Raw genomic sequence first — 25826 nt, 5'->3', positions numbered from 1 at the left:
TTCAGCTCATCTTCGGACTTCTGTTTCAATGTCATTGTTCCAACTGACAGACTTTAACCTCAAGTATAAAAGCGAAACAGTTCTTATTCCCTTAAAGGGTCTTTGGCTCGCTACTTATAATTAATTACTCCTGTCTGTGTCATGAGTCTCCATCTTGTATCTCTTCATTCCCACCTATAAAATGTGGGTTGTTCTGAGTGCCAGAACTGTATCTTGTCTCTCCCCAGCGTTCCTCCCAGTGTTTGGTACAGTGCTGGATATAGAACGTATATTTTAATTCTCGTGAACTGGAATCCCTGTCCAGAGGATTCTTAACAGGGGAGGGAGTTTTTATTCAAATCATTCCCATTGGTCTGCCAATAAGGACAACAACAACAATAGCGAACGTTTACTGAGCCCCTGCAGTGTGTCTGCCAAGCATTGTCATAAACTCGTTGCACACATGGTCTTCCTTTATTCTCATGGCCCCATGACATGGCTATTACTGATTCTACTTTACAGTTGAGGGAACCGAGTCTCCAAGATGGATCTCAAGTATGTCACTTCTGTCTCCACTGCCACCACCATCTCCCTTGGCCACGTTCTCCTAATAGGTCTTCCTGTTGCCACTTTGCCCTCACCCCGCACTTCTCACCAAGGCAGCCAGAATGATCTTGAGAACATGTAAACTGGATCATCCTGTTTTCCTCTAAAACATCGGTGGCTTCCCATTGTCCTTAACATCTCATGGGTTCCTGACTCCCCCTTTCCTCCCCTGCGCCTCCCTTCTCTCCTTCTTTCCAAGGCTTGAGTCCTGTCCTCTAGTAGTTCATTCTGCCCTCATCAGGACTTTTGCATGAGCCATTTCCTTTGCCTCTAATACCCTCGCCCATCTCCTCAGTTGGCTCATCCTGACGTAGCCTTCATTTCCTCAGGAAGTACCTTTTTTGGTCTCTGATCCTCATCTTAATTATGTCTCCCTCCTCAAATATCATCCAAAATATCCCTCCTCGTGAGAAGGCCACAACTTCCAAGGCTTTTCCTTGTTAAGACCAACTGCACTTAAAATTACACCTTAAAATTATGTATTTATTTGTGTGTTTCACTACCTAACACTAGACTGCATGCGCCATCAGAGAAAACTGCATGTACACTTTTCTCCACTGTGTCTCCCCCTGAGCCTGGCAATCTGTCTGCCATATGGTGGTGGCTGATAAATAAATATTTGTCGAAAGGATGAATGATACTTAGAGTAGTTAACATAAACACTGACTATATTAGTTCTTTTCAGCTTTAAAAACCTTATAATGCCCAGTCTAATGCTCTCCGTGCAAAAGGCAACGTTTATTGAAATGATTACAATCGCAATTCAACTTTCTTTTTCTTCTCTTAATTTAACAGAAGACTGCCATCACCCTCGTCCAAAATGATGATGGCTTAGGGCGCCTGGGTGGCTCAGTCAGTTAAGCGTCTGCCTTTGGTTTAGGTCATGATCCCAGGGTCCTGGGATCGAGCCTTGCATTGGGCTCCCTGCTCAGCGAGGAGTCTGCTTCTCCCTCTGCCCCTCCCTCAGCTCGTGCTCTCTCTCTCTCAAATGAATAAATAAAATCTTTAAAAAAAAAAACAAAAATGATGATGGCTCTAGATAGTAAAATGAAGATTGCTCAGAACAGTTTTACAGGGATTTGTAACACAGCGTGTCAACTGACTGTTCACTGTGGGGCTAATATAGCCCCAGATGAACAACTGAACTCACATCAATCTTCATTTGATGACTACTTACAGAATCAGACACAGCCTGAGGGTAAACACCACTGACAAAACATGGCAGTGCCATTTCTAGGAGAAAAACTGAAGAACTACAAATGGCTAAGATAGGGTTCTTCTAGTTTTGGCTTTTGGAACAGCTCTGTCAGAAAGAACAAATCCTCAAAAATGAGTTTGCTACCTCATTGAATTATTCTCAGAACATACAAGAAAATGTGTTTCAACTGGAGCATTTTGCATGAAAACTCAGCGGAGCCCTGAGGTGGATCACTGAAGGATCCACAGCCCAAACAGACCAGGGCAAGTCTCTACATCTGCTTGCTTCTTTTTCTGTAAGTAGAACTTAACTAGAACTGCAGGTTTTGGATGTTCTGGTGATATGGAGATGTTGCAATACAAAACCCAAAACATTTAGGGGGAACTCCAAGGAATCAAAGAGCTGGGGGTGAGGGACAAGGTTGAGGATCACCTGACAACATTTAGTCCAGCCCCTTGTCTTTGGGAAACTTGAAAAGTAGTTATAAGTGTTGGTAGGAGGGGTTCTGGTACTTAACCAGCCCGAGAGGAGGGTAGTTTTTCATTACATTAAAACCAGTTCTCTTCTGCAATAATTTAAGTGTATTATGTACCATTTGTTCTCAGTGTGGTTATGACACCTTGTACTATAAAGTTAAGATCAGCTGATCTTAATCCCTTCATTCACTGGAACTCTTCCTTATTGGTACAAGGGGAAGGTTTATGCCAGCCTACAACTAACTCTTAGTTGTAATGACAGTCATTCATTTATCCATCCATCCCTCCCTCCATCCATCCATCCATCCACCCATCCATCCATCCATCATCCATGCACCCAGTGTTTATTTTGTGCAGGACATAAAAAAAGGAAGAGTTGAACATTGCAGAGTCATTGCCCTCTAGGAATTGAGTCCAGGAGGAGAAACAGACAAGAAATACTCAGACTCTTCTCTTCCTTCTTCTCTTGCCCCCTTAGTCTGTTTCTTTTTAAAGAATTTTCTGAGTTTTAATATGGTGGTGCAGGGGGCAGAGGGCATAAGGCAAAACCATGCATATATAATACATATGAAGGCAGGGCAAGGTAGTGCCAGCTGGGTCAGGATACAGGAGCTGAAGAGGGAGACAGAATCTCATGGGGACCAACCGAGAAGATTTTCCAAAGAGGCAGCATTTGAACAGGACCTTAAAAAGTTCAAGCAGGATTTTGACAGATTGATTTGTGCGGTGATGAAAAGGCTAGAAGGAAAATGAGAGGGTTCAGGGAAATAATAAGGTGTTGGGGGGGTACTTTGAATTTTGGTTCCCTTTTGCTTTTAACTGTTGTGCTTCAAAGTTAATAATCCTAAAAACATACCCAGGATTTAAATGTATTCTTCTGGAGACATTTTTCTGCACAGACCTTCTTCCTCTTGTAAACCACCTCTCCTTTTATTCCCTAGTAATTCTGCTCAGTCCTTGTGGTGCCGGAGGGCTGACTCCACCCTGCTCTCTGGCTTGAGGGTTGGCTGTGGGACCTAGTCCTGATCAATCAGAGTATTCTTCCTATCCTATTCACCGCAATTGCTCAGAGAGGCACACTGGACCCAAGGTAAGCTAATTGGAGTCTTCTTGGTAGACCTGTCATGGAAGAAGACACCCTCCATTTCTCTAAGATTAAGAGCTTTAAGAAAGGAAACAGTCAACAAAACCAAAAGACAACCGACAGAATGGGAGAAGATATTTGCAAATGACATATCAAATAAAGGGCTAGTATCCCAAATCTATAAAGAACTTAACAAACTCAACACCCGAAGAACAAATGATCCAATCAAGAAATGGGCAGAAGACATGGACATTTCTCCAAAGAAGACATCCAAATGGCCAACAGACACATGAAAAAGTGCTCAACATCACTCAGCATCAGGGAAATACAAATCAAAACCTCCATGAGATACCACCTCACACCAGTCAGAATGGCTAAAATTAACAAGTCAGGAAACGACAGATGTTGGCGGGGATGCGGAGAAAGGGGAAACTTCCTACACTGTTGGTGGGAATGCAAGCTGGTGCAACCACTCTGGAAAACAGTATGGAGGTTCCTCAAAAAGTTGAAAATAGAGCTACCCTAGGACCCAGCAATTGCACTACTGGGTATTCACCCCAAAGATACAAATGTAGGGATCCAAAGGGGTACGTGCACCCCAATGTTTATAGCAGCAATGTCCACAATAGCCAAACTGTGGAAAGAGCCCAGATGTCCATCAACAGATGAATGGATAAAGAAGATGTGGTATGTATATTTATATATACAATGGAATATGATGCAGCCATCAAAAAACCCGAAATCTTGCCGTTTGCAACGACGTGGATGGAACTAGAGGGTATTATGCTGAGCGAAATAAGTCAATCAGAGAAAGACAAGTGTCATATGATCTCACTGACATGAGGAATTCTTAATCTCAGGAAACAAACTGAGGGTTGCTGGAGTGGTGGGGGGTGGGAGGGATGGGGTGGCTGGGTGATAGACACTGGGGAGGGTATTTGCTATGGTGAGTGCTGTGAATTGTGTAAGACTGATGAATCACAGACCTGTACCTCTGAAACAAATAATACATTATATGTTAAAAAAAAAAAAAAACTTTGGGAAAAAAAAAAAGAATGATGTAGACTTTGGCTGCCAGTATCTTCCTCCTGGAAAGAACTTCCCTGAGAATGAAGAAAGCAGCAGCAGGCAGAGGAGAGAGACAGAATTCAGATCACTGTGAATTCATAGATCCCACCATGCCTGAGATCCACTCGTCAGATCTCCATGAAACCACCGATCCTCTAGTCACCCTCTCCCACTTTTCTTTTTCAAGTTAGTTTGGCAAGGAATTTTGCAAATTATACCCGGAAAGGTCCTCCATACATAGAGCTGATAAACTGTGTTGATGCAAAGGAAATTTCCTTGGATACACTGGTCTAAACAGTATCAATATAAAAATTGACATCAGGTTGACATATCTGATTTGGCCAACTTCTCTTTCTTGCTGAATTGACAGCCGCAGTCAGCAACTTCAGTTAAAATGACAACACCACTGTGGTTACAGTACATGCCCCCAAGTGGGTGCCCAGACTTCTTTTCTTTAGACCAAAGCTAAAAAATTCTTTTGACCACTCATCACAATGATTATTTCCTATATTTTAGGTATTTCAGTCCTTTCATTCCAAAGAATCCTGAAATAGTTCCCTATCTGCACCTAAAATACGGAGTGTTACTTCATCCACTATGGCCATGTTCTCTCTCTCTGGCTCTCTCCCTTCCCCCAGGCTAGAAAGAGGCAGGAGTAATCTGGAGATGAGTTGAAGAATGTGCTTTCCAGAGAAATGAGTAACCTCTTACGACTCAACACATCCTTATTTTTACTACCAAATTAGGGAGACTGTCACAAATGACATCTAAAGCTGACCCCCTTAGGATTTTTCCCCACTAAAAACTCTTGTTAAAAAGAAAAAAAAAAAAGAAAAAAAAAAGAAAAAAAAGAAAAGGATGTTTGCAGGAGAGCAGTGGCCCCTAAAAAATCCTCCTGTCATCAAAAGTGATACCAGTTTGGCCTCTTCACTTTATCTCCATGGGCAACTTTGCAAGAGTCAAGGCTGGGTGGTGCTCACCATAGGAATATGTGTTAGTAAAGCTAATTTCAGCATCTGTATAAAAATTTCCATCAGTTGCTTGCTGCTATCAAATATCACACTACCTGTGATAGCTCTTTGAGGGATTGCATTTTAACTTCCTGCCCTGTTTTCAATGAAACAGAATTTATTTGCCATCTGCCTTGCCTATTGGGTTTTTTTTTTTGATCCCAGTTTTGACCCTGCTAATGTATCTTTAAGTGCCAATGGCAATTTTACATCCTGTTAATATTCTTCCTAGGCAAGAATCTCATTTTCTATTCCAGCGGACTTCCATTGGTAAAACTGCCAGATTTCCATTTGTCAGAAATGCTATGTTCTTTCCCCCTACCTCCAAAAAAGAAATTAGACAGTCATAAAAGACCAAGTGAGGTAGGTCAACCTGGCCATCTTAAACAAAAGCTCAGGGAACAAATCTTTCATATGGAGGGAAATGAGGAGGACATAAGACTTTAATTCCATCTTAGTCTTGTCAGGATCGGACACAAAGGAGTCTTAGGATTTAGAATCAGGCCTTATTTGTTAAAGCTTCTGGGTCCTTTCAGTCTGACAGGTATGTACTAAGTGCTAGGTACTGAACTAGGTGGTGCTGGAAGAGATTTTCCTTCTCTCCTGGTGTTATGGAGCTGGGACAGTGTAAATCTGAGCTGTTGCTGTGTTTCTTACAGTACATACTCAGGATTCTTTTGAATGCCCTGTATCTGAACCCCCTTTCTATGTTTGGGAACTCACCTACATTATAAATCTTGGTGGGTGGCAGAAACTGCCTCAAGATTAAGAAGTTCAGATGCCAGCTTTATCAGTATGGCTTGTAGTCAGGGATTTTGGTTTTGTCAGTTGGAGAGACCCGACTTGAATTTCAAATTGGGAGCTAGTGACACAAAGAGGGGACCAGGGTAGACGCACCTCCACTTGGTGGCAAGGTGGCAGAGTTTGCTAAAGCTAGGGTGACCTCCAGTTGCAGCAGTAGGAGGAGCAGGGCCAGGGCAAGCCTCAGTGTTCAGTGCCAGTGGGGTCAGCCCTGGAAGGCAGCCCTTGGACATTTGGGGCATTGTTCCTGGCAAGGTGGCCTCAAATCAGGCTTTGCAACTCTCCTAGAAGTTCTGTGAACTACCTCACATCATTTTTTTATGAATCCTGTCTCTTGAATCTGTTTTTGCAGTAGATTCTATTGTTTGTAACTAAGAACCCAGGAGGATGCACCTTCTTCGACGCGCATCATGGAAAATGTCATTTGCAATTGGAGTGAATGATGCCAATATACAGAAAGAAGTGGAATCAACACGTGGGAGAGTGATATGACAGGACAATCTGGGTCCTTAAGAGGCCCTGAGGTTGCTACTCTTCGAGCTGACAAATTCCCACTTTTGTTTGGGGTAGCCTGAGGTGGGTTTCAGTGACTTGCAGTTGAAAGAGTTCTGCAAACACAGATGAAAGCAAATTAATATTATATATGGGAGGCTTGAAAATATTCATCTCCTGTGACCCAGTGATCATTTTTCTATTCTTTGGAAATAATTTAAAATGTTAAAAAGCAACACACACACACACACACACACACACACACACACACACACACACACACAAACCAAAATCGTTGGAGTGAGGCAAATGGTTGCCTACAAAAGTGCTTTTGGATAACAATATCCATGATGTTGGGAGGCACTTGCGGCTAATTCCATGCTTAGTGTTTTCAGACCTTTTGTTCTTCATTTGAAACATGGTTTCATTGCCACTTAGTTTTGGTCTGTCTCTCTGTTTAGCTTCTCCCTTGTGCTGTCCCCTGAGTCTTTGGAAACTGCCTTTTGAGGCTCAAAACTGGCATAAACTGTGAGACTACGTAAATGGTTATTTGTTTCTCAGACCAAATTGCAGTTGGGCGCCAGAGGTCTGAAAGTGCCCTGAAGAGGCCACAGTGCAAAACACTACACATATCTGAATGTGTTCATGCTTCTAAAAATATTCTTTATGCTGAAATCTGCTTTGGAGGCCTCTGACCCAAGCCCAGCAAACTAATTACAATGGTCTGCGGAAGATGCAAGGCTGTTTGGTAACACACAAAGTGCTCAGACTGAGATTCAGGAGACCCGGAGTTTGGTCCTTGTGCCTATTCACTGTGCAAATGTGTGGCCTTGGAAAGTCTGTTCTGTTCGCTAAGTCTGAGACGTCACGTGTGTGTAAGACACTGGGTGAGATGTTTTTTTTATAGCCCTTTGTGGTTCTCAGCACCTATGCTTTACGATTCCTTACAAGGTAGCATTTTTCAAAAAAGCCTGAGATGAACTCGATTTAGGAGTGCCTTTACACAGTACTCAGTCTAGGTCAGGCCTCAGGCAGAGTCATGGGAGGAATTTGCTTGGATGAGTTCCCTTTTGAAGGAACCTGTCCCAGAGTCCTCAGGGTCAAGTCTCCTGAACCAACTCCCAAGGCTGGGAGCCTGACTTGGCCCTAATTCTGCTCCCAGCTGGAGGGACCTGGGGAGGTGGTCTGAAGTGATGCTGGGACACCTTACAGATTCAACTTTATAACCTACCATTTAATCTCGAGAACAACCATTTGAAGTAGGTGTTATGCAACTTTACTAGGAGGGAAACTGAGGCCCAGAAAGTTATAATGTTAGTCAGCAAGTGAGAGAACTGAGATTCTAAACCTGTGGCTTTGGGTTTTAATGCCTGCGATTTTCTCTCTGTCTCACAGACATCCTGCAAGTGAACACTGTTGAAGTGAACAGTGACATACACATTCAGAGAGAGTGACATGTGGCTGATCCCCACCCCTCTGTCTTAATGCTACAACAGAGCTCCTTAAGAGCACCGACCTTGGCCAAATCCACCTTTGTCTCTTATTCTTGGTGTGACCTTCAGCAAGTTCATCTTCCTGGACCTAAGTCTTTCCACCTGTAAAATGGGGATGAAGGTAATACCTCATGCAGAGGTTGCAAGAGTTAAATGGAAGTGCTTAGCACAGTGAAGGTGAGTGACACAGAAAGAGGCCAAATTGCCGCAGGTTCTCCTGTTTGTGCTCTCAGATCTGCTCATGTATCCATCCACTTCTCTCTGTCACTGCCACCACCTTAGTCCAGGCCACCCAGCCAGAAGACTAGAATTGATCTTCTACTTCCATCCTTGTCCCCCAGATATTAATCTCTCACACAGGAGCCAAAGCATATATTAAACTGAAAGTCAGGTCAGCTCTAGTCTTGGATCTTTCTCATCACAAGTAGGATCCAATCTTCCTTCGTCACCATGGCACCTTCGTCCCTCTAGACCTTCCCCTGCAGCCTTTTTCATACTGCTCACCGTACTGCTCCCCCCGCCCCCTGCAGTCATCTAGGTCTCTAGTCAGTTCCCCAGACTCTAAGATCTCTCCGCCCTCTGGGAACAGGGCTTAGGATGTTCTCCAGAGCTGCAACCCAGGTCTCTGCTCTTCACTCAACTATCTTCCTCTCATCCTTCAGGTCTCGGCAAAAATGCCTCCTCTTAGCAAGGCGTTCTTTGACTACTCTGGTCAGAAACCTTCCCTTTTATCCTCTATTTCAAACCTTTGTGTAGAGTTAGTTTATAGAGCAAGCTTTATCATATTTTGTCATTATTTCGGTAATTCAGTGTGTATGCATGATGCAGATGGTACTCAACCCACATTTTTTTCAGATACTTTTACCATTTCTGTGCAATCCAGCTTTACTTCCAATAGGCCGCACCTACAATTTTGTAGGAAGCCTTCCCTTGAGCTTCTAGAATCTACTTTATTCCTTGGGACAGCTCTTAACCAATGACTGACAGAGACATGGGTATAAATACCCCAGATCTTTCACTTCTTGGCCAGGATCATTCTGAGCTTCTTCCCAGAGCTTTCCTAAAGGATGAAGCTCCAGTCACCGCCTGTGGTAACCAGCTTTATAACACACCTTTACTAGCCACCATCCCTTATATCCTCACTCTCCTGCCAATGTCATTATACCTCTCAAATAATCTCTAAGCACTCAGTCTTCATGACAGGGTCTGATTCGGGGGGAAGCCAACTAAGACCATGGAGTTTTTGGTTCTTTTTATCTATTCCAGGAGAGTGTACATTATATGTCTATCTTGTTTATGGTTATATTGTAGTGCCTAGTTTAGTATCTGGTACCTAGTAAACAATATATGTTTACATAATGAGTGAATACTAGTGGTATTACTATTGCAGTGCAAAATATCTTCCTTTTATTGAGTTTATTTTATGCCAGTAACCTACCATGCACCTACAGAAATGTTAAATGTGCCCTCCAAAACTTAGAGCCAAAGGAAAGGTATTTTCTCTGGTGTTTTCAAGAATAACATTCCTGTTAAAGTGTTCTTTTAGCAAGGCTTGTTATACCTAGAGGTTCTTTACCAGGAAGAGATCCCAAGAGAGATTCTCTAGCAGTGTGGCAATTCTTCCTGAAGCCACCTGAAACCCAGTGTATAGATACTTCAGAGATCTTTCATACGACAAAACTCTGTAATGCTTATTTGTGCATGGTTTAAACACCCTGGGCCAGGTGCCCTCAGCGAAACAAGATGGACACCTATGCAGAGAGACTGGCGATAATAATAGGGAAGAATAACAAACATCATTCACATGTATTAAGTATGCATTCATGGACCAGTCCTTGAGTGTGTCACGTGTAGTATCTCATTTAATCCTCAGAGCCAATGTATGTGGCAGGTAATGGTACCCCATTCTCAGAGGGAGAGATCAGGGCTCAGGGAGATTAAATGACTTGCCTAAGGTCGCACAGCTAACAAGAGGTAGAACTCGGATTTGTATTAACTATTATGACTTCAGAGCCTCTGCTCTTATTCCTCAATCTCACCCCCTGGGTTAAGAATACTTAAAACCAGCTCACCAGATGAACTAAGTGAAGTATTTCAGCCTGGAGAAAATGAGAAATAAGAATAAACTGCACCTCTTTTAGTTGCCTTCAACAACCTGTAATCACTCAAGGAAAGAAAGGACAGGTGTGTTTGGTTGGCTCAAGTTCAGGAAGACTTTTCTAATACTGTTGCCCAGAGGTGGAGGGAATAGAGTATGTTCAGGCACAGAAAACTCCCCCGACACTGGAGATTTAAATGCACCAGTTATGTGGCCGAGTCCGAGAGGACTGAAGCACAGGAGAGGTGGATGGCTGGCTTGGAGGACATTTAAGATCTCTTTTAGACACAGAATACAAAGGAATTAGAAGACTCACTCAATCCCTGCACATGTGGTCGGTATTATAGAGTTCCGGAGTGACAAGATTTACAAAGGTAACATGACTTGAGAGAAATTTACAAATGCCACGTTAATACATTAAAGAAGGTATGTGCTATATATACTCTTTACATAAGAGAGCTAGTGTTGCTGCAAGATTAACCAGCGTAATGTCAAGAATGGTCAAGAGTGTGGGCTTGGAGTCAGTCTACATTAGTAACTTTGGGCAAGCCACTAAGTATTCCTGAACCTCAGTTTCCTTATCTGTAAAAAAAGTGTTGCTCTGTGGATTTAAAAGCTTTTGCAGGTAAAGTATTTAGCACAGTCCTTTGAAGGCTCTAAGGGCTCAAAACTGGTACCTATTTTTCCAAAAACCTTTATTTCTGAAAAACATAAATCCAAATTCTTGTGCATCATTTGTATGTTCTGTAAAATACAAAAAGGACACATTTTACATTTGAGATGTTAGAATCTGGAGGTTCAGAGAATCTGGGACTTTTCCCGTAACTGCAGTAACTGCTAACATCTATTAAGCACTCAGATACATTTCATGTCACATGGTTGGTTTTTGGCTAAGGCAGGATTAGAAGCTGACTTTCCTGAATTTCAGGCTCTTTTTGTCCCCACCTATAATGGACCATTTTGCCTGTCCAGATGACAGGTTTCCAAAAGGAATGGAACATAAATATTTTGTTCTGACTCTGTTTACATTTCTAGGCAAAGCAGACCAGTTCTGGGTCGGAGCTTGTTCTAACTCCTGATAACGTATCTCCCCAAGTACTCTGCCCTTGTGCACTTGGCCCCTTGGTCAGCCTGCCTCCCTTTCCCCCTTGTCCCTCCCCTGGTTTCTGTTACTCCAGCGTAGATCACAGATGCAAACTTTTCTGCCTTTCTCTTCTCTACCCTCCTCTTTTCTCTGACTCCACTCCCTCCGTCTCATTTCCCTATTCACCTAAACTCATTGCTACTACTTAAAACCTTAAATTTCTGACCGAGTGGCACCCAGTTAAGACATAGCAAATCATTAACATGGAAATGGGCTGGCCACAGATGACATTATGGTCTGGAAGCTTATCAGCAACATTAGAATGGTACTGTTCGTGCCAGTAGATACCAACCAGCAATGGCAGATAGTGCAGAGCTCCGTGGAGCTCCAAGGGAACCGCCATGCTTGTCTTGGCCACCTGGATTGATCTGGTTAAGAGCCCAGTCCGTGGATGCAGGCAGACCTGGTTCACATCCTGGTTCTGTTCTAAAGTGGGAAAATACCACAGACCTCCACAGGTTGTTAGGAGGATTCAAGGAAAACCATGGTTAGCTTGCACAGCATCTGGCACCTGGTGTGAACTACCTGATGGCCGTTGGCTAAGGTGCTGACTGATAAACATGTCCACCTCCTCTCTGGCTTCTCTCCTTCCTGGTCCCTCCCTCCTTGCCCAAGCAATCAGGACAAGCACTCCACAGGATGAAGTCTACTGGATTCGCTGGGCCTTGGCATAGCCACTAGAACGGGGAAGCTAGGAAACCCAGAACATGTCTCAACCGCAAAATTTTAGGACAATGAAAAAAAAAGTCCTAGTGTTTCAAAATCTTCAGAAAATAAAACCAAAACAATAAAAAGATATATGTTTAATCAGAAATTCTTTTCTAATATAAAAGAAGATGGGCAATGTCCTTTCTATTCAAATGCAGGCTCCTGTGTCCTGGATCTTTCTATGATCTCTCAGGAGGAAGAGAACATGGCCATCTCCTTCCATTTTTCACTCACCCTATTCCCCCTTCCTTCAAGCATGGAACCAGTCTACTTGGATTTCCTTCATGTATGGGAATTTACCAACCCAAGGAGAAATTTGAAATTCAGAAGATTGTCCTTCCTGCTTCTCCAGAAAGCCAGGAAGGGAAGTTTTTCCTTCTGTCCCTCCTTTTCTCTGACATTCCTGTTTATTAAGCAAAAGTCCCAAATGAGATTCAGTGCAGCCTTGCCTTTCTCAGATCCACACAGCTTGTTAGTATCACAAACACCCCTCCTGAACACAGCTCTGCAGAGTTCTATTCTTGCCCCATGCCCACTGATTCTGCTGCATTGCCTTGGCAACCAATTAAAATACTTCTATGTGTGCACCAATATCATCCTTAATTCTGCAAATCCAGGGCAGCTTGCTCAGAGCGTTGTGGCACGTCAGGCAGTTGGTGTTCTCTCTGGCTCCATTCTGGTTTGACTTCTTTTCTCACCTCCCAATTACCTCTGAATCCCCTGCAAGCACCTACGTGCCATTCCTAACACACCTGGCTTGACATCAAGAAACACCCTTGTCAACAAGACGGGCTGGAAAGGATCCGGGGGACAAAATGGCTGGTATATCCCCTTTCCCTCTAGCCTCAGGGGAAGACATCAGGAGCTCTTCAGCCATGAAGCTGCTGAATCTACATGCAGTTTCGTGCAACATGGCAAGCAGCATACATTCAGTGATTAAATATTTACTGAATGCTGTTTGCATTTCAGCCAGTCTGCTAGGTTCAGGGGAGACAAGACACCTCCTTAACCTTCTGGAGCTTACAGTTCAGTAGGAAAGAGAAGTGAGTGGAAAATGCTACACCGTCTGATGCGTGCTGTGGGAGATAGAGGAGAGCACTGGGGCCTCTGGGGACCTGAGGAGGAACCTATGGCCAGATTAGGATTTGGAAAGAGGGCTGACTTTCCAGAGGAGTGAAGGTTACACTGAGACCCTGAGACCTAAGGATGGGTTGCAGTGGCCACGTGGGCCAGTTTTCTGACTGGTGGACAGTTTCATTATTGCCTTCTCTAACACTGGCAGTCTGGCTGAACCCCTGGGCTGGGGTGATCTGTTTGAGGCACCCCAGGAGTATATTCCTTATTTCTCCTGATCTCCAGGTGAAAGTTTTCCCATGACCCTCTCAAGGAAGAGTAACAGTGAGTGGTCCAAGTTCTCTCAGCTCTTCTCTTGGCTTTCCATGCTGCACATGTGAATGGTGGCTGAAAGGCACAGTGTCCAAAACCAGCAGCCTCAAGACCATGATGCCAGAACTCACCACCCAAAGTATGTGCCTCTCAATTATTCTGAGGGTTGCAATCCTCAGCATCATGGGTTTCTGTGAATGCTTGGGTGATTAGGAATCAGACCATCTGCAACCTCCATAACTGCCCCAAACACAAATAGAGGATGCTGTAAATTTTTATCTGTAACCATTTTCTCCCATTTTGTTGTCTCATACGAACATAAATTGGGCACAAATCTCTTATGTGAAAGTAGAGACAACAGTAGCACCCATCTCAGGGGCTTGTAGAAAGCGTTCAGTGAGATTCCGTTAAGTAAAAGTACTTCATCCAGTGTCTGACCCACAGTAAGTCCTTTAAGATTTATTAACTGCATCATAATTTTTAGTTCACATGGCCCTCTCGAAAAACCATCAGCTCTTTGGGAGCAAGGATCATATCTTATTGATTTTTGTTCATCACTAGAGCCCAGCAAAGGTCTTACTCATAAAAAGCGTTCTATACATACCTGTTGAATGATGGGAAATAACAGCAACAGTGCCTCACATTCATTGTCACTGGGTTTACTGTGTGTCATGCCCTGTGTTAAGAACTTTTACACAAAGTATCTTGATTTATCCTCCAAATGAGGCCCTGATCGCTGTTACTCCATGTCTACAACGCAGTAAAATACCAGTCCAAATGCAGTGAGTGTGGTAGTACTTTAGAAGGGAGTGCAAGCAGACAGTTAACCTTTACTAGGAGCTTACTTTGTCCAGACCCTGGCTAAGCACTTTACAGGTGTCACCTTGTTAAATCCTCCTCCCAATAACCTGAGGAGGTTAGCTTTCTGTTTCCCTTTTATAGTGATGATTCTCGGAGTTGCTCAGTAACTTGCCCAGAGGCACAGTGAGGACATGAGTTGAGAGACATTGTTTTGAATCACAATTTACTTATTTACTTATCTTATTGGAAGACTAAGATCAGAAGTAGCAGAAAATTGGAATACATATTTTAAAAACAATCCTAAAATGCCTATTCTCTTATTCAGAAAGAAGTTTTAAAATGTGTGTGTGTGTGTGTGTATACACACACACACACACACACACACACATATACACACACATTACACATACACACATATACACACACGTATTTATATACACACATATACATACATACACACACATATACACACATGTACACACATACACATACACACACGTATATATGCACACATACACACGCATACACACACATATACACACACATATACAAATACATACACATATATACACACACATATACACACACACATGTACTTTGGGCAATGGAGAGTTATTGCTTAACTGGTACAGCTTCAGTATGGAATGTTGAAAAAGTTCTGGAGATGAATAGTGGTGACAGTTGCACAACACCGTAAATGCATTAATGCTACCAAGCTGCATTCCTAAAATGACTGAAGTGGTAAATCTCATGTATCTTTTATATACCTGTGTGATGTAGGTTTGGCAGCACAAAAGGTACAGGGCCATGTCCCTACGAAATGGTGCCTTCCTTTCATAGTGGAACTCAGGTCAATGCAGCTCATAGCTCCGGTGGCAAATTCTTTTACAGCCTCTTCCTTTCTGTCATTGGTATCCCTGTGACTAAGTGTCAATTAACTCAAGATAATGTTTCTCCCAAGATCAAAGGAGCATATAAAATTTGTGATATCTGGGCGCCTGGGTGGCTCAGCCGTTAAAGCGTCTGCCTTCGGCTCAGGTCACGATCCCAAGGTTCTGGGATCGAGGCCCACATCGCGCTCCCTGCTCAGCGGGAAGCCTGCTTCTCCCTCCCCCACTCCTCCTGCTTGTGTTCCCTCTCTCACTGTGTCTCTTTCTGTGAAATAAATAAAATCTTAAAAAAAAAATCTGTGATATCTGACGCAAAGTTTAGCCATATGTGGAGTGGCATTTCCTATGTTCTTAGGGTTAGCAAGTCATGAACTAAGTGGTTTTGAACTTGGCCCACTGTGTTTTCCAGAGAGTGCTGTCACCCCAAAAGGTATTTAATAAGGTGATTCACATCTAGAGGATTTCAGTTACTGTATGACGTTAGGCCCAATATAACGTGCTGCTCATTCCTCACATAGCTCTCTAATGGCTTGATTCATGAAGAGTTCATTCCTGCATCCTCAGGAGTTATTCCACGATTCCATGAAGTCAACCACAGACGTGAAGGTACTTATTTATTTGTTCATTCATTTACAAAAATTTGGGGGTTCCTAATATGGGCCAGGCTGTGGGCTGGGTGCTCTGAGCACAGTATTGAGAGACCAAAGAAGTTGCCCGTTCTCCTTGTGCTTGGATAAAAGATTGGAGAAAAGACAGCGGTCGGAGGTGAACTCAGCTATTTGAGTCCTGGAGTCTGAGCTCATGAGCATCTGTGGTATGAGGCTGCAACAGTGTGAGCTTTTAAGACAGAGCCTGGTACAGACCGGCACTTAGGAGCATTCTGTTGAACGTTCTGGCTTCTGAGCTGGGGATCTGGAGCGGTATGACCCTGGGGCTGCCACAGAGACCCAAGCTGCAGGAAGCTGCTCATGACAAACGGACTTGTCTTTCTTTCCTTGCCTGTGTTCTACCCCTTACTTTGTATGCACCAGCTGGCATTCCTACATGCAAGGGTTATCGGGTATCCCAACCATCCCAATGGGAAAAAAATGGCTTTGTCTGCCAGTGAAGTGGAGACTGCACCTCACTTGCCCGGTAAGCTCAGCCATCCACTTGGAGCATTGTTTGGCTGCACTGACTCCATTAGGCAGATACAGTCCATGGGCCACGAGATGACACGGAACCAGCGTGGCTGTGGAGAGACTTTATCATACAGAGTCCCTGACATGTGTCTTCCCAGTGGTGGTTTGAGGCTAGGTATCCTGTCACCTGGTCGGTTCTGCATCTGCTTCCTTCTCCCTCTCCCCCAACTTTGATTCTACTCCAGATACTCCTGTTCTGTCCTGCGTTGCCTAGCGCCCACGTGCCCAGGATAGATGCTGCCTTTTCACCCCCCGACCATGTCCTTCCTGACCATTAAAACACCTGCTTTTTCTAGGAAGTTTCTTTTGATTGGCCAAGCTTCATTTCCCTCAAACGGAACCACCTCACTGCCTGACATTTTAATAAATCATCATTCTTGAGTCTAAGACTTCCTTGTCTTAACTGACCTTATTGGTCAGTTATAATTTATAGAGAAAAAATGCACCACTCTTAACTGTATAGTTTGATAAATTTAGGCAAAACTATACACCATCACATAAAACATTTGCATTACCCCCCAAATCACTATATAGTTTTGCCATTTCTAGAATTTTATATACATGGAATCAGACAATAAGACACTCCTTTTTTCATATCTTAATATTTCTAAAATTGGATGTATCTTACAGTGAATATCCAGCATGGTATTGTTTCCTTTTTCCCTTAAGTGCTATAACTAAAATGATAACACATCTTCTAATGGGTAATATCTTTGAGTCAGGGATATATGTGTGTGTGTGTATGTGTATCACACACATTGTGTATATGTGTATATACATGTATACTGACTAGTTGGTTTTGCCACTAGACAATAAGCACCGGGAAGGTGAGAATCTTAACTTTGCTGTGTTCCCATAGTGCTTATAGCTGGACACTGATAGGAGCTAAATAAACATACAGAGGGTGGTGATAGTTTCAAACAGTATTCCAAAAATATCTTCTAATGGCAAGAACTTGCCTAAAACTCTTCTTGGAATGAGTCAGGAGTCTCTAACTACAATATCAGGTTCTCTTTGTGGGCTCAGCTGCCTTTGCATTAGTATGAGACATTTCCCCAAATTTGTTGCACGGACAATTAATATTATTGAAGGTATTAATAAAAGGGAGGAGAGGGGCATGCCACTGTCAAAGAAATTTGGGAAACATTTCTTATTATAGTTTTCTGCTTAGAGATTCACACTTCATCAGCATGCTAAAAGTTCTCACAATGCTGCTGCTGCAAAGGAAAAAATGTTTAGCTCTTTTTTTTTTTGGTAAAAATTTTATTTATTTGAGAGAGAGGGAGAAAGAGAAAATGGGTGAGGGGGGAGGGGCAGCAAGAGAGGGAGAAGCAGGCTCCCCGCTTGAACAGGGAGCCCGATGCGGGGCTCGATCCCAGGACCCTGGGACCATGACCTGAGCCAAAGGCAGACGCTTAACCAACTGAGCCACCCAGGCGCCCCTCCTTAGCTCTGTTTTAAGCTTGGATTTGTTTGGCCCCGGAGCTTTAAGGAACATCCATCCATAGTTTGTAGAACACGCCTCGTGAAAAACTGCTCTAATGTATATGCATGATTTTTTTTAAAAAATGAGAAAGAAAGGGAGCAGACAAGGAGAGCAAGGACAGCTGTATTTGAGCTGGTCCCAGGTCAGCCCAAAGCTATGCAGTGGCGTCTGCAATGGGAGGGATGGGGATACTTTTTGTGAGTAAAAGGGCTGAACAGGCACTCTCCCTCCCGCTCTCGTAATCTCTCTTTATCCTATGAAGGGACGTGTGGCCAGGCAACCTTTCCTAAGAGGAAAGGAAAACAACACAAAAATAGGTGTTGGCTAATCCCTTAGGTGACCTGCCCTGAGTGGTGGATAATCGAGGTTGCATCAGGAGAGGCTGCTGCCCCAGCCCTCTGCCTTGGCCACCCTAGGGGCGCGGAGCTGCTGTGTTTGGCCAACACTTTGGCCAGACAGCTTAAACTGATGAGAAAACTGAAAGAGGTGATAGGATGGCTCGCTAAAACAGAGAGGAGCCCACTTGCAGGAATTACCCTGGCCATTCAAAGGATGGCAAAATCCTCCTCAAAAACAGCACTGACCCAGTACATGAAGAGATGAAAGGAAATCAGACTGGGCTAGGTGAAATCAGGCAGAGACTGTAAGAAGTGTACAAGAGCTCCCTTTCTGTTTTAAAAAACATTTTAAACATCATCAGACAGTAAAATAGACTTTTTTTTTTTTCCTCCTGGTATATATGCCTGTGAATTTTAACAGATACCTGGACCCTTATAATCGCCACCACTGTCGGGGTACAGAGCAGTTCCCTGACTCAAGAAAACTCCCTCATGACCCTTTCTAGTCATATCCTCTCTCACACCATGATCTCTAGCAACCACTCAGAACCATTATTTTCCATCACTATAGTCTTGTCTTTTTCAAACTCCCTTTCCCTTCGCTAACCCCTTTGCTTCATTTCTTAATGGAAGTCTCTGCATGGTTATGTGTGGGTGCGAAGAACTCCAAATCCCATGCCAGCAGGCTCTCTCCTCCACTGTTACTGTTTTGTTATTTTCTGTTGCTAACATTTATCAGCATCTGTGATGTGCCAGGCATTTGTACTCAGCTTTTGACATACATTATCTCATTTTAATCTTACAATAGCCTCATGATAGAGGCACACCATTATTATCTCCATTATACAAATATGGAAACTGGGGGTAAGAGAGGTTAAGTGACCTGCCTAAGGCAAATAATTGAATCCCAGCACAAACCCAGCTCCATCTGATGACATATCCTTAACATTATGGTAAGTAATAAAAGGGAAGGGATTGTAACTAGGAAGGATGTACACAGACAGAGGTTGGGGGCAGAGCCAATTTGGCGCCATATGGTTTTTAAAAAGATTGGCAAATGTGTGTGAAGGTGGAGAACCATCTGGGTCTCCTGACTTCTCCACCTCAGCTCCTGCCTTTATGTCTTCCTCCACCTGTCACATGTGGTCCTTGCTGACCCAGGTGGCACCTGCCTGCTGTTTTCGGGGGCTTGGGATAGTTTTAGTCCCCTTGCAAATTTTGCAGAAACCACTGTCTCTGTCACAGACACAGCAGCTGAGACCCAGAAAAGGAGCTGGATACCTTCTGGTTTCTACTCAGCCTCAAGTCCCTCATTTGTTTTCTGACCTGATTTCTAGCCCCCTCAGGTGCTTGCAACACCAGCCGAAGAAGTTTCTAGGACACAGCCACCTGGTCTGTGTGCTGGAGGCAGCAGGTGTGTTCTCACTGAGCTGGGGCAAGTGAGACAGAAATGTGTGTGGTTGGCATGATGTGTAACAAAGAACGGAGAAAGTCCGGCCCTGCAAGACCCGGGGCTAGACTCATTTGTGTTGGGGATAGAGAGTCAGGAGAAAGGAAAACTAGAGAAGTTACAGAAGAATCAGAGACGCGGAGTGGAAGGTTCTTGACCTACATGAGGTGTTCACTTGAGCTTGTTATCTGGGGAAGTGAAGGCTGCTATCAGGTTTTCTCCTGGAATCAGCTCCTAGCTCCTCAAGGGTCTTGGAAGTGGGTGGCCAAGCCAGTGCAAGCTGGGAAGAATCACGCATCTGAATCATAGCCACGGATCATGTGGAGAAAAAGCAAACAGTCCAGAAATCAGGGTACCCGGGACCATCTTTGGATGACACCCCATTAACAAGCGGGTGAAAGAGGGCGTGCAATTTAGAGTGAAAAGTCCTGAGTCACTTCAATAACAATACCAGCTAACATTTACTGAGTAGGAGCCAGTCCCCGTGCTGAGAGCTAATTGACATGAATCATCTCATTTATTTCTCCCAGCAACCCTCTGAAGTAGGCACTACTATTATCTTCAATTCACGGATGGGGAATTGAGGCCCTGAGGTTTAAGGGGCTCACCCAAAGTATACAACTGTGGAGCAGCGGTAGCGGGATTTGAATTCTTGTATTTTTCAAACCTCAGCTTGCAAGCTTCACCGCTTTCCTGCCTGTCTTAATTTCTAAAAATTCACACAGTGAGGAGGAAGCGAGCTCAACTATTCAGGAGGCTGTAATCTCCTTGAAGGCTTGCGAAGTTCCTTTGGCCTGACTGCAGTGAGGGAAGCAGTAAGAACGAGTGGGGTCTGCACAGCCAGTGGCTGTCCAAGAGTCTGCTGATCTCGCCTGTTGGGTTTGAAATAAGTGCATGCTGTAGAAACCTACAGTCACTTCTCAAGTTTTCTTTTTACCCAATCGGCTTGGGAGGGTTTTAGACAGGTAGGCACAATGGACTGTTTTTTCTCTCTTGGCCTGGCACCATGAAGTGTGACAACTGGTTCCACCTGGCATACTGGCTGGCATGAGAAGCATCAGGCCTCTCTGAGCGACCAGAAAATCCCAATGAGCTCGTTTATTAGATGAGCCTAGGTGAGCAGAACAGACTTTGGGCTTCACGAACTCACAGGAAGTTAAGTGAACTCTTTCAGAGTGTCAGGTTAACATCATGGCCTCTGGAAGGGGTGTTTTACAAAATGGTACCCTGCGACAACAGGTTATTTATGCCCTCTTAGGGGAGTGCTTTATACTTAGTATTATCCTGGGCTGGACTCATCCCAGACTCAAGTTCAATAATAATACCTATTACACTCTCCTGCAAGGGCTATCAGTCCTTCTGTGTTTTGTGGAATTCCTTGTGCATGGCAGGGCACAATAAAAAGTCAATAATAATGTTTACTATGATAATGATCTTCCAAATGCCTTTCATCTAAGGATCTCAAAGTGCTATGTAAACACTAATTAGTTAAGCCTCACAATGGCGCTCTCTGTTTTTACAATATATTTTCCGATTTTATAGAATTTTAAATTGAGACCCAGCAAACTTAAGTGGCTTGTCCAAAGTCATATAGCAGGTTTAAATGAATGATAATGATGATGCTCTGCATTTACAGGGCATGTGTTTTCTAAGGCACTAAGAGTGTGTTGCAAAGATAGTTTTCACACTATCCTGGAGGAAGGTGGGTAGCAAGTATTACTAGTTGCTGACTAAATTGGGTAAAGTGAGGAGGCAGGGAGGGCAAGTAACTTGGTGAGGATCTGCCTGAGGATGCGAGAGCCTCCTCTAACTCTTAGGCCAGAGTGGCAGCCCGGACAGTGCTCGGTTCTCTTAGCTGAGGGATGCATGCCTGCTTGTGCCCTTACAGGACAGATGGCCATGTCCTTGGAAGCGGAGACAGGCTGCAGAATGGCAGCCATACTAACATCCTGGAACAGGTTTCCTCACAGCCCCATGGAGGGAAGGCAAAAGGGATGAGATGAGCCACGGCAAGTAAGGATGCCTCAGAAAACGAAGGGAACAGGGGTGGTCGGGGGAGGCCGCCGGCTCTGCTCTCTGGCGGAATATCTTTACGAAGGCAGGGCCTGCCTGAAAGCGGTGGCCCTCCACAGCCTGCTTCTGTGTTGCAGCCTCCCGACAAGGGCTTATTCCAGTGTGGCTTGGATGATGGGCACGACCCCGTCACTGGCGCCTTTGTCTGATGTTACAAGTCCTTGTGAAAGGGTTCCAGGGACATGCAGTATCTTACCGGCTGTCTCTTACATATCACCACCTCTCAGTCCCACAGCTCCCTATGCCAGGAGGCGCCTGGAATCTTCTACAGTTCGAAAACTTGGTAGCTGTTGGATACATTTCGTTGCTACCTTTTCTTAACACAGCCACATTAAAAAAGATAAAAACCTGAACAAAAACATTCGAAGATGTTAGGGACTGGCCTCCTCCCAGTCTCGCAACACTTTCTTAGTAGTGTGAGGATACGCCACCTGGAGGCAAGTCAGACTTTGCTGGGTGGGGGAGGGGGAGGTGGCTGGGTCTTAGAAATTCAAACGAGGATTTGCTGACCTCAGATAGAGCCCTATTCTCTCGAAATAGGGCACTGGAGAGAAGTTTGCTGCCCTACCCCCACCTGGCCTTTCCCAGGCCTGTGGATTCTGATTGATGACTAGACCTTGAGCTAACAGGAAGCCTGAAAGAAGGGCGCCAAGCCCTTTTCTGGAATGTGGTCACACATACGAGCACAATGGCAATAAAAAGTCTGCAGTGAAGAGATCACACCAATGCCCGCTTCTTCCCAATCTCACTTTCCACCGGTTCCACCTTCCCCTACTGCACTGGGCAGCCTGGAGGTGCGCTGAACAGAAGGAGGGGTGAGCGACTGAAAGGAACATTTTAGAAGAGTGTCCTGAATGCACATCATAAGCCTATTCTCCTTTGCGGGAAGGAATCCGAAGAAGACCCTCCCACCCACTGTTACTCTTCACAACGGAGTTGGGAGACTCTGCTGGTAGCTTTAAAGCTGTTGGCTAAATTAGGTAAGACTTCACAGAATGCAGCCTTGACTTTCTCAGTATGCCAGCGACTCAGGTCACAGCTTCCTGTGTCTGCTTTGACACACTGGGGTGTCAGTGCACATAATCCCGCTGGGGTGACAGTGCCCATAATCCTGCTGGACTCACAAGGACTGCGTCCTCCTCTCGAGATGTGCCCTGAACACAGCTTCCCACAAAAGGCTCACAGCCAGGTCAGATAAAGTCCTCAGGATCCATTCACATGGCTGGACAGAGTGATTCGCATTATCCAAACACCAAAAGCATGACTAAGATCTCCTGTGCGCCACTCCTGGGCCCTTGTGGTCATGGCAGCCGCTGAGGAGCGTTTTATGTACCTTTGATTCATTTTGTAAAGTAAGACATCTGCAGGGCTCCTGTACACGTGTTGTACTTCACAGCCCAGCCTTCCTATCAAGCAGTCCACCCACAGATACGCTTTCCTCCCGCACAGTCTTCGGGTGCTCAAGTATCTTGACAGCTTCGAACGGATCATGAATGAGCACTGTCAGACTAGCGCTTTAGGACTGGGGGTGGGAAGATGGAGTTGCGTAAAATTAAAACAGAACCTGACATTTAACTTCTCAAAGATCTCAAAAGCAAAAGGCAGCTGGATATGTTTTCTCTCTTTTTCCCCTCCTCTGTGCATTTCCCATGCACTGGTTGGGACGCAAACAGCAGAAGTGAAAGATGAAAAATAATCACGAAGGCTTTCTTTGTGCTACTATTTTCTCTACAAGAAGCAGGGGGAGCCTAGGAGACTTTCACAATTCTACGAATTCCTGGATGGATGAGATAGGCTCAGGATTCCACCAGGTTTCAGTAAAATGATCACTGCCCACAGAAACTCATCTCTGGGGAAATCAGTGGCAGCACTCCTTGAAACATAACTACAGGAAAATACTTCCAGCTGCTGGTATACACAAATCCAACCTCCAAACGGACATGATACGAACAAATAAGATCTTTCTTACCCCGTCCATGTGGATTCTGATACTAGGCACCAGCCGGAAAGGGCTGGACTGCAGACCTCTGGGGTTAGTCCTGCTTTTCCCGCTCTCCTGCGGGGTCAGCACGCCAGGCCTGCGGAAGGAGCCCCCTCTTCCCGAGCTCTGCCCCGAGCGCACACCATCTAGAAGACGCACGAGCAGCAGGTTGGCCGGCAGTGCCTCGATGCTGCAAAACACCAGGGTCCTGCATTCGGGGCACCTCAGCTCCTTGTGGGCCTTGAAAATCCTCTGGAGACATGGTTTGCAGAAGGTGTGCTGGCAAGGGAGGACTTTGGCTGTGACATCAAGCTTTTCAAAGCACACGGGGCACTCCAGAAGATCAAGTAACGTCAAATCATCCATTTTATTTTAAAACTCCAGTCCTGACCTGGAGGGGCAAAGTCCACATTGTAGGGTGAGCTGAGCCAAGCAGGCAAATCCAGTCTCTTGGGAGCGTCAGAAGTCTTGCCTGTTTGAATGAGAAAGGAAGAGAGGAAAAAAATGTGACTGCTCTGAGAGGTATATCCCACCTACATGGAGGCAGTGTCTCATAAGGCAGTTTGCAAGTACTTTGTTCCAGCACCCAAGTTTCAAATGACTCATTCTGATTCAGTGCTAGCAGGTAGAAGGCTCAACTCCTGGCTGCTGGAGGATCTGAGGGAGCATTCAGCATGGTGACTGATGACTTACTCATTGCTTCTCTGTGTGCACAAGCAAGAGCAAACAGATGAAACTGGCCCGCTGAAGTGGCATACGCACTCCTCTCTCCCAGCTAGGGCTCAAAGGGGCTCCTTCTCCCCTCCGGACAATCGGTTTCAGTTCTCAAATCAAGGCCCCCCCCAGAATGCAATTTCTGTGAAGCTGTCCAGGCCTTCTTCCCCTAGGTTTATCTGTTATCTGCAGCACAAGCAGACAAGTTTACATAGACACGTTTATCTGAACCTCATGCAGATGTAGAATTATTTCCTTCACTGTGCATCCTCCCCCATTATTTTGTTCTAGCAATGTACAAGAAAAATTTCTATGGGAAACCCACTTTTAAAAATTGTTTGCCTTAACTACAGGCCAGGATGCTTGGAAGCTTTCTTCCCCCTCCTTCTCTCCCTCCCTCCCTTCTCCCCTTTCTACCTTCCTCCCCCACCCCTTCCTTTTCTTCCCTGATTATTCTAGCCTCAGAGACAATATTCCTCCCACAAGATGAAGTCACACAGCCTGTTTAGTTACTTTGACAAGTGTTCTCAGTTTCACCTGAAACAGATAGGAATTCTGGATTGTGGTCACAACCTGCAAAAATCAAGATGGAGCGGTGTATACAGGTGTTGTGTGCGCGTGTGCCTGTGTGTATGTCTGAAAACATCCTTATTCCAGAAACAATTTCCTTTTAGACGTCTGAAAAGAAGTCCCCAGTTGAGAGAAGTCTCCCGGGAAGAGGTTACCTGTCCCTCACAAGTGCCAAAACTGTGCAGAGCAGCCCCGGAGGTTTGGCCGGAGGGAGGATGCCCCCCCCCCCCCCCCCCCGCCCCCGAAGCAAAGTGGACCTGACGCACCAGGATGAGAGGCGGCGCCTTGCCTTCCTGAGACTACTCTCCAAAGATGTTAGCTCTGGGGAGATGTGCGGGGGGCCACTAACCTTGAGCTCGTAACCCCAGCTGAGTTCAGCTCAGCACGATCCTCTGCTTGGCCAGGCTCCCTCCGACTCGCTTCCTTTTCCCTAAGAGCCGCCGCAGCGCTTTGAAAACTTTAACAACTCTGAGTCTTACTCATTTCGAGGATCGCCTTACTCAGCCCTGTTAACGCTTTCACTGCCTGGCAGTCAGCAGCGCTTTTCTCTCAGTTCATTCTCTGCTACTGATCTTTCCTCCATGTAACTGAGTCGATTTCTGGGAAAAGATTATAAGGGACAAAATACAAGCCAGCCCCTAAGGCTAAATATTTATAGTTTATATTTTCACTTTTCTCATTTTGTCTCCTTTCCCAGAAGCTGAAACATGTTCAGTTACACACATGCCAAGGTGACTGTGTTTATTTTAAACTTTTATAAGGATTTGCTGAAAAGGTCAAACATATTAACGGTAGCTAT

General features: G+C 44.7%; 1 protein-coding gene across 3 annotated transcripts in view; it reads right to left on the bottom strand.

Annotated features, from left to right (window-relative positions):
* The window catches only part of SH3RF2 (SH3 domain containing ring finger 2), a 133745-nt gene extending 108278 nt beyond the window's left edge, over positions 1 to 25467 (bottom strand). For 2 of the 3 annotated variants that reach the window (XR_003521978.2, XM_027604984.2), the window contains exons 1-2: positions 25377 to 25463; positions 23732 to 24215 (exon numbers count right to left, since the gene is read on the bottom strand). Coding sequence is in view for 2 of the 3 variants with exons in the window: in XM_027604984.2 (XP_027460785.2) it covers positions 23732 to 24109 (378 nt within the window). In the remaining variant the exon portion in view is untranslated. Of the gene's footprint in view, positions 1 to 23731; positions 24216 to 25376 lie in introns of all 3 variants that reach the window. The other variant, XM_027604985.2, reaches the window with a different exon arrangement.
* Between the last annotated feature and the right edge of the window lie 359 nt (positions 25468 to 25826).

This window comes from Zalophus californianus, chromosome 5, assembly GCF_009762305.2.
Source record: "Zalophus californianus isolate mZalCal1 chromosome 5, mZalCal1.pri.v2, whole genome shotgun sequence".
In the NCBI taxonomy this organism is placed as follows: domain Eukaryota; kingdom Metazoa; phylum Chordata; class Mammalia; order Carnivora; family Otariidae; genus Zalophus; species Zalophus californianus.
This window is presented reverse-complemented; position numbering and strand designations above follow the sequence as displayed.